This window comes from Salvia hispanica, chromosome 2 (assembly GCF_023119035.1).
Source record: "Salvia hispanica cultivar TCC Black 2014 chromosome 2, UniMelb_Shisp_WGS_1.0, whole genome shotgun sequence".
NCBI lineage: Eukaryota > Viridiplantae > Streptophyta > Magnoliopsida > Lamiales > Lamiaceae > Salvia > Salvia hispanica.
Window position 1 is genome coordinate 4,954,751 of NC_062966.1, and position 10,171 is coordinate 4,964,921.

General features: G+C 38.1%; 1 protein-coding gene across 1 annotated transcript; it reads right to left on the bottom strand.

Moving 5' to 3' along the window:
* Positions 1-7,742: 7,742 nt before the first annotated feature.
* On the bottom strand, positions 7,743-9,896 carry LOC125206161. The gene has a single exon (XM_048105451.1). The coding sequence runs from the start codon at positions 9,894-9,896 to the stop codon at positions 7,743-7,745; it is 2,154 nt and encodes a 717-aa protein (XP_047961408.1).
* Between the last annotated feature and the right edge of the window lie 275 nt (positions 9,897-10,171).

Sequence of the window (10,171 nt, forward strand, 5' to 3'; positions counted from 1 at the left end):
AACAGGTTGGTTCTCTGTGATGGGTAATTTCATATCAGCAACACTCTACGTGGTTGTAAGTTTGGTATTGGGGCACTGCACACATGGTGAAATGTTTGATAGTTAAATAAATTAATTATATAGTTAAGATTTGATTTTATTATAAAATCTAGAATAAATTGATTAATTTCTATTTTACATGTTGAAGATTTGATTGATATCTAGATATTCTTTAAAAAAATATTAGATTATTGATTAATTTCTATTTTACATGTCTAGATATTCTTAAAAAAAATAATAGATTATTTTTTGTTTATTTGATTATTCATTGGATTATTAATGTTTTAAATTGTCTTTACCATTTATGTAATATTTATCCTATATCTGCTTTATGTTTGAAAATCAAATGAGAACAACAATTAAAAATAACTTAACGATAATTACAACTGTTTAAGTGTAGTATTTGATCTCCATAAATTGATTTAAATATGAAGTAATTTATGGTAGTATCGTTATCCGCACTAGTGGAAGCACAATATTTAGAAATTAAAAGTTGATGTGATTAGAATTCTTTTTAATAAATAGATTTTCATTGTAATAATGTTGTGAGATTGTTGTAAAAGAATTTCTTACTAAAGTGTATGACCTTATAAAGTGAAAGAAAACTATTGGTACTAATTATGGTATTAAGAGCATTTATAATAGGCCACAGACTAGCGATAAAGCTAGCAATATGCTCATTAAAAACTCCTCCTATCATATTATCATGGACTTTCCACGTGCTAGCCATAGGCTAACCAAACAACAGTCCAGCTATAGGCTAGCAATAAGCTGGCCAATGCCCTAGCTTAGCAAATAAATTGAGAAATACGATTAATTCATTTTAATTGTTGGTTTATCAAATATTAAAAAAATAAAGTGCAATGAGTTATAAATATAGAGTATAAATAAAAAATGAATCCAAAAATTTTGTGGAATGGAAAATAAGAATTGATATAGATTTATTGAGTGAAAATATCAAACACGTTACGAAAAATCCTCTCACACCTTGATACGCTCGGATTCTTCATCGGTAGTGTATGTCCATGTCGGTTGTCTCCAATATTGTAACGCATCCATCGTTGCGCTCCTTGCTCTCCTCAAGTACCACGAAAAAAATCAAAAGAAAAATAAAATAAAATAATATTATACTCTAATTAGTATAATCAACCTTTCTACAATATCAACTTAAAGCAAGAATATTCCCCGGGAACGGCGCCAAAAACATGATGCACTATTTATTAGCACTAAAAATACCTGCAAGTATATATGGTAGATCTAGTATAGCTAAAGGTCAGTATCAGGTTATCAACACGGGGAATATAATTGCAACTGGCTATTCTGTACTAAGCGTCAAATAATATCTAGAGAAATAAGAGAATTTTGGATTTTTATTGTATAAACAATTACAAACAAGAAAACAACTAAATGCAATTAAATCACAAAGATGAAATATGAGAGATAAGAGAATACTAGGGATGTGTTTTCACAATTATGGTTATACAAATTCCAACTACAATACCCTAGCACAGTTTATACTTTGATAGATCGAGTCACACTAGTTATGCCCATGTGGTACAAGCATAGATTACTAACACTAAGGTTGTCAATCCTAGATTCGTAACTCCTAAAAGCTCCTAAGACCCTTGAAAAGTCCTCACTCTCAATTAACAGTATCGTTTTTTGGGGTTTGGTGCCCCTTGCACAGTGGAAGACTTGTACAAAACAAATAAATCAGACGTAGGATCTATTTGATCGATTATGCGATTAATCAATTCACATGTTAAACAGATAATTGCATGCTAGAACGCAAATAATTCATGCTCAAAGAAAGTAAATCCTAAAACATGAATTCTACGGTTTAGAGTTACCGATTTGATTCTCCAAAGAATCGTCGATTGCTTGCGCCTTCTCCACGATGATCTTCAATACTAGACCACGGATCTTCTCTCTGGTTCCCGAACTGTATCTCGATATCGGGGTGGGCTGATCTTATCAAAATACTAGGACTCGAATAAAGAAGACAGAAGAAATCCTTTTGGGAAAAGGAGAAGAATTCGAAATTCTCCACAGCTGGAGAGTTCGAAATTTTCAAAAATTTTGAGAACAAAAATTGTGATTATTCTGTCTCCTTTATTCTCCTATTTATATTAAGTTCCTTTTGGGCCCAGACAGGGGATCTATGGAAGGTTTTGGATATGGGCTCCTCCAATTAGCTTTTTACTAACTAAATTGAACTTACAATTTAATACAAGCTTATATTGGAATATTACGAGCAGTCACTACAGAAGTAATATTGAACTCTCCCCATCCAAATCCGAAATTACAAGTAATCCGGGTTTCCGTTATTTATTATTTATTTCTCGCGCTTAAGATATAAATGTCCATTAATTAATTAATGTCTGCTATGGACTTAATTAATTAATATCTTATTAATTCCAAGAGTGGACTTAGCAAGAAACATTTATTTATTATTCATAGAGTAATAAAACTCCAACTGGCCAGTTTTCCGAATAATAAAACCTTGTTCGAGCTCCTCTTGAGGACATTATCAAACGAGACTCACCTCGCGCACGTTTCAACATAATAGCAATCCTAGCACCACTAGATATTAATCACCACTACCCAATATATCAGGATTATTGGGTTGCGAAAAACCCGCACCATTTGATAAGTCAAAGTAGTGCATAATCAATATCGTATGCTCAATGCTAACATATGCAGATTAAGAAATAACATTTTATCAAGACCTAGTCTTTCAGTAGATAGCATAAAGACACGTCTTGCTGTTAGATCCGTTCAGTGCTATACCACACTAATGTCATCTTATTTCAGTAAAGCTTAGAAATATGCGGACCGACATTGCAACCTTTCACGATAGGTAGTCTAAGCCTATCTAGGTTGTGAAATTCTTCTTTTTCTTTTGCAAAGCATTGCATAGATCTGACCGTGTTACCTTAAAGTGGACGACGCCCACAACCGGTGTCACGACCGCACTAGCTAAGGATAACATAATACGGATAATCGTGACTAGGAGGGGGAGAAAAGGAGTGGGGAGAAGAAATGGGGGAAGATCGACACAAAAATACTTGGTTACTAAAACCACCAAGATATTTTATACTAAGTAAAAGTTCATACAATACCAAAAGGTAAGAGAAATAGCACAAAATATGTTTTGGTGTTCCTAAACTTGCACAACGGAAGTAGATAAACACGATCCATATATTGAAATATGAACATCTAAGAGGCTTAGTCTAAACGGCCAAAAACTTCCTCCTCTCAACACCAGATTCCCACCTCTTCATTTTATCAACCTGCACATTTAGAAATACATGCAGGGCTGAGTACATACGTACTCAATGAACACAGTGCCGAAAGATACAATTATACATATGAAAGTGTTGCCAAGTCATCACAGTAACACTCAGGGGTTTTCTTTAAAAGGCCCAAGCTTACTAAAATTATGTTTGACTGCGCAGTCTAAGTTACCTCGCCATATCCATCATCTCGTGCCGTGGAGATGGTGTTCTACCACGGTCACCTATAACTTTCTTGTGCCGGGAAGGTGGCCACCTTCCTCGGTCACTGAACCCGCCATTTGGCTGTCGGTCCACTGTGTACACTAATCCAAGTAGGGACACCACCCTTGCTCGGACCCGAATTCGATTCATAATATTCTTGGCACAAGCATAACAGATAGACATCTTCACATAAAAATATTTATGACAAGACAACGACATTTTTTTAGATAATGAACATGAGTTCGGATTTTCATCAAAACTCAGCTCGAAAATAATTTGTATTTTTATCCCTACTAAATGTAGGATAGAAGTTCACCTTATTTATTTTCTAAGATTTTGGAAACAACCCTTTGCTTCAACGACGATCTCCTTCGTGATTCTTACCTTTTAAAATAAATAAATAAATAAATATAAAAACAAACTAAGTTAGTTAAGCTATGAGATAATATGCCAACTCACGGTACACATCCTATTTTCTATAATTTCTTCTTTTAACTCAATGTTATAAATAAATTTGGAGGTTTAGCTAAGATATAACTAATTTACGTAAGGATGTAACAATTAAATTTATCAACCTAAGATAACTTTAACTGCATCAAGTTGTACTTGAAATTCTAATGAATCATGAAAATAAGGAAATTGGGGCTGAGGATTTGTAAATAAAGATTAGTCAAACTAATTTGATTTATATGGTATTCTATTTACTTAATTATGTAGCTTAACTCCAAAAATTAGAAAAAAACAGGGAGACCAGATTAATATCTGTCCTAAGCATAAAAGCATAAGGAGTCTTCCCTTCAAATCCTTCCATACCCTAGCCCCCAACGAAGAGAGAGAAACTCTCTCTTTTCTCTCTCTGTGTGTGCCGCTGTGCATGCACAAGCGACGGTCTCTCCACCCTTCGCCCACACCCTGCACCACCGGAAATTGCCAGTCATCCCAACGCCACCGTTCACACCTCATACGCCGCCGCTGTATGCGACGACTATGGTTCCCGCCTGCGCTGGGCTCTGGGGCGGCTACTTCCGTGCGTGGTGGATGTCGCCGCTACATGCGGCGGTCACGCACCGCAGCTGCCCCTGCCCCTCTCCATGTTCGCAGGTTCCGACAGCTGATAAGATCACTATTCTCTTATCCCTCATCTCTTTTACTTATCATCAAAAGATTCATAACTATAAAATATTAATCTTTGTCACCATAGTTTCAAAATTTATAAAATGGGAGGTTTCCATCCTTCCTAGGGTTTATGGAATCTTCATAGTCCTTTCTGCAAGTTGGAGCAGAAACTACTTCCTAAAATAAGCCATTAACAATTGTATCTATTGGAGTTTTAAGACTTGACTTGTTTATTTTATGAATTATATATTTGGGAATACTACGCATGTTAGCTTACTAAAAGGAAAACTTGGGTGATAGAACATGTTGCAGTAGTAGGTGTTATTCTTATTGAAGATTCAGGTGTTATGCTCCAAAAAAAATAAAAATATAAAAGCACTAAAATAAGAAATGAAGGTTAAGAAAATATTTACCGGTTACGGATTTTCTTCTAATGTTCTAAAGCTTGGTGAAAAGGTGGAAACAATTGGAGTGAGTTCAATATATATATATGGCCTTGGTGCTACACGTGGATTTACTCACTACGTGTAAGTGATTTGGCCTATTTATTGGGCAAGGCTATAGACTATAATGGGGAATAATGATGGAAAATTATTATTATTATTATTATTATTATTATTATTATTATTATTATTATTATTATTATTATTATTATTTTATCATAATTATTATATTTGATGTATTTGTATTATTATTCATAATTTTACTCCAGATTCTAATTATAGAACCTTCAAAAATACTTAGAGGTATACTGGGATCATGCATGGTCGTCGAACAAGATGCCCGAGACCTGCACGATCTTAGTTATTTTGTAATAGAGTAGTATTATATAAGGCTTCACTTTCTTAATATGGTCAAAAGACTAGGTTGTCACATTCTCCCTCCCTAAAAATAAATTTCGTCCCGAAATTTGATTGTACCTTGTATGAATAATTCCGGGTATTGTTCTCTCATGTTCTCCTCCAGTTCCCAGGTTGCCTCCTCTTGTCCATGATGATCCTACAAGACCTTCACTGTTGAAATTGACTTGTTGCGTAACTGTTGTAGTTTATGATCCAGGATAGCTATAGGTTTCTCCTCATATCTCAATTCTGGTGGGAGATTAACCTCTTCATAATGAATCACATGCTTAGGGTCATACACATATTTCCTGAGTTGAGATACATGAAACACATTATGTATATTTCCTAAGCTCAATGGTAGTGCTAAACGATAGGCTACTGGTCCTACTTCATCAAGAATCTCGTAAGGTCCGATGAATCGTGGCTTCAATTTTCCTTTGATTCCAAATCTAGTTATCCCTTTAGAAGGAGATACCTTCAAAAATACATGATCTCCAATGTTAAATTTCAGCTCTGTCCGACGGGCATCAGCATAAGATTTTTGTCGGTCTTGTGCCTCCTTGATTCTAACACGGATTTGTCTTACGATATCTACCATTTCCATGATTGAATCAGGACCTAGCATTTTCCTTTCACCAACCTCATCCCAGTAAAGTGGCGATCTGCACTTCCTTCCATATAATGCCTCATATGGTGCCATATCGATGGTTGCTTGGTAGCTATTATTGTATGCGAATTGTATCAGGGGCAAGGTGGATTCCCAACTGCCTCCTCTATCCAGTACGACGGTGCGTAACATATCCTCTAGGGTCTGAATCGTTCTTTCTGATTGTCCATCTGTTTGTGGATGAAAAGCTGTGCTAAAATTCAGTTTCATGCCCAATTCCTTCTGTAAGCTTTTCCAAAGTCTAGAGGTAAGCTTCAGATCTCGATCCGATGTAATGGTTATCGGGATCCCATGTAGGCGTATGATCTCTCGTACGTACAATTGGGCTAACTTCTCAGACCCGTATGTGGTTGGGATGGGAATAAAATGAGCACACTTTGTGAGACGGTCGACGATAACCCAGATAGCTGTATTCCCTCGTCTGGATTTGGGCAAACCTATCACGAAGTCCATTGCTATATGATCCCACTTCCACTTAGGAATTTCTAAAGGTTGCAATTTTCCATAAGGACGTTGATGTAACACTTTAACTTGCTGGCATGCTAGACATCTTTCCACAAATGCGGAAATGCTTCTCTTCATACCATCCCACTAGAATATTTTTTTCAAATCTTGATACATCTTGGTGCTCCCAGGGTGAGCGGTGTAAGGGGTGTCATGTGCTTCACTCAAAATTTTATTTTTTAGTTTTTCATCATCTGGCACACATATTCTTCCGTCGAAGGTAAGAGCGTTGTCTGCTTCTTCCCTAAAACCTTTCTGATCACCAGATCGTACTTTTGCTCGAGTTTTCTCCATGTTGTCATCTCGTCTTTGTGCATTTACAATTTGGGTCCTTAAATCCGGTTCCATTTTTAGAGTGGAAATTCTCGCTTCCATAGTCTCAGGTGGTTTTACAACTTCTAGCTTCAGCTTGTCGAATTCTCGCAATAGTTCTTCTTCATGAGTGATCACCTCCGCCAATTGTTGAAATTTTCGACTCAATGCATCGGCCACCACGTTAGCCTTGCCGGGATGGTAGTTTATGCTGCAATCATAATCTTTCACTAACTCGAGCCATCTTCTCTGTCGCATGTTTAGGTCCTTCTGTTCAAAGAAGTATTTGAGACTTTTGTGATCAGTGAAAATCTCACATCGAACTCCGTAAAGGTGGTGCCTCCAAATTTTCAGAGCATGTACTACCACAACTAATTCCAGATCATGTGTTGGGTAGTTCATTTCGTGGGGCCTCAGTTGTCGTGATGCATAAGCAATTACTTTCCCATTCTGCATTAAAACACAACCCAAACCATTCTTCGAGGCATCTGTGTAGACCACGTAATTCTTTCCTGATTCGGGGACTGCTAATACGGGAACCGTTGTCAATTTCTCCTTCAGCAATTGGAAACTGTCTTCGCATTCTGAAGTCCATGCAAACTTGATGCCCTTTCTGAGTTGTTGTGTCATCGGCCTAGCAATTTTGGAAAAACCTTCGATGAACCTTCTATAGTAACCAGCCAACCCTAAGAAGCTTCGGATTTCATTCGGGGTGGTTGGTGATTTCCAATTTTGTACAGCCTCTACTTTTGCCGGGTCCACTCAGATTCCTTCAGCAGTTACGACGTGGCCGAGGAAGTTCACTTCGTTAAGCCAAAATTCACATTTGCTAAATTTTGCATAGAGCTTTTCAGTCCTCAAGGTTTCTAAGGTAACTCTCAAATGTTCTTCATGTTCTTTTATACCCTCGGAGTAGATGAGTATGTCTTCTATGAAAACCAGGACGAACTTGTCCAGATAGGGATGAAATACACGATTCATCAAGTCCATAAATACGGCGGGAGCATTAGTCAATCCGAAAGGCATTACTAAGAATTCATAGTGACCATATCGGGTGCGGAAGGCCGTTTTGGGTATATCTTCTGGTCGGATTTTTAGTTGGTGATAGCCGGATCTTAAGTCCATTTTGGAAAATACACTGGCACCTCTAAGCTGATCGAACAGGTCATCAATTCTCAGCAACGGGTATTTATTCTTAAGTGTTAACTTATTTAGTTCCCGGTAGTCGATACACATTCTTAACGATCCATCTTTCTTTTTGACAAAAAGTACGGGAGCTCCCCATGGCGATACGCTAGGTCTGATGAAGCCTAGATCCATGAGTTCCTGTAATTGTATCTTCAGCTCTCCTAACTCCTTAGGTGCCATCCGATATGGTGCTTTCGATATTGGGGCGGATCCAGGTTCTAAGTCGATGGTGAATTTTAGTTGCCTATCTGGTGGTAACCCAGGTAGAATGTCAGGGAACACATCCTGAAATTCACGCACGATGTTCGTATCCTCAATTTTCCCCTTTTCTTTTTGTTCTTCATTTAAGTAAACGAGGTAGGCAGGATATCCTCTCTTCATCAATGTTGTTGCTTGCAAAACGGAGATTATAGATATTATTTTATTCATAGAAACTCCGTGGAAACTTGTTCGTTCCTGTCCTGGGTTCTGGAAGAAAATTTTTCTCTCCTTGCATTGGATTGTGGCATGGTTTTCAACCAACCAATCCATTCCTAGTATAATATCAACATCATACATTTTCATAACCTTTAGATTATTAGCTAGGATTTTATGTTCTCCCAATAAAGCTTCTATGTTCGAGCAAGTTTGAGTAATTCCTATGGTTCCCCCGACTGGTGAGGTTACACTCAATCTATTTTCAGTTTGTTCGGTCGGGAGCTTTAAGATATCAACACATGAAGCCGATATGAAAGAGTGTGATGCGCCAGTATCAAATAATAAGATGACAGGTACGTCTAGTAATATGCCCATACCTGCCAGATTTCCTTGGTTCCTCACTGGTTGTTGCTGCCTCAGTGCATATGCCCTGACCTGTGGTGGAAGACCTTGTCGCTGCTGTTGCGGATATCGTGGAGGTATATGTTGATTTCCCTGATGATGTGCTGGCGGATTGGGTCCTGCACCTCTCAGAGGAGGCTTGGTTGGACAATTTTTGGAAAAGTGACCACCTTTACCACAAGTGAAGCAATTATCTGACCCTGCCTTGCAAACCCCACGGTGTATCCTGTTGCACTTGGAACTTGGAATGGGCTTTAGCCGGAAAGTTCCTGTTGGGTTGTAAGTAGGTTGTCTCAAAAAGTTTTGTGAGCGGTCTTGGCCATACCATGGTTTCTTCTGTTCCGGCTGAGTTCGATTACCTTCCCATTTTCTTTTATCTCCTGAAATTTGAGTTTGAGACTGCGGTGGTGGAGCGGCAATATTGGTCATATGTTTCTCCATTGGCATTGCTGACTCAATATCCAAAGCCCGCATGAGTGATTCAGAATAAGATAACCCACCATGACTCGCCAGTGTCATTCTTATTTCGTATCTCAAACCTCCACAAAATTTTTCAGCCACTCCCGTATTAACTTGATCTGGGGCATATCTACACATATCGCAGAAGATACGATCATATTCTGTAACTGACATCCTCCCTTGTTTCAGATTATAAAATTCCATCTCTTTCTTCTTTCGGTAACTTTTTGGAATATATTTGTCGTAGATTGCCTCCTTGAATTGTTCCCAGGTCATATTAGCCAGTTCTTGAGGCGTCATAGTCTTTCTGCGTGTCTCCCACCAGAAATCTGCTGACCCGGTAAGTTGGAAAGGCACACAAGTTAATCGCTCGGCATCTGTGCAGCGCAAGAAGACAAAAATGCGTTCAAGTGCGCGTATCCAAATCTCTGCTTCCGTAGGATCACCCATCCCATTAAATATAGGCGGTTTTTGTTTCAGAAAAATCTCTTAATTCTTCGATTTGGTAATGGAAGAGGAGGAGGAGACGGAGGTGGTGGTGGCGGTGGAGGAGATGGAGGTGGAGTCATTTCAGCACATTCTTCAAATTCGTCATGTTCAGGTGGTGTCACTATTCCAAGCCCTCTTTTTCTCCCTGTGGGTCGCCCAACTCTCCTTGGCGGCATTCTGGATTGATAATAACAGTGCTCGATAAGTTACACACATATATGCAATAATTCCAATTA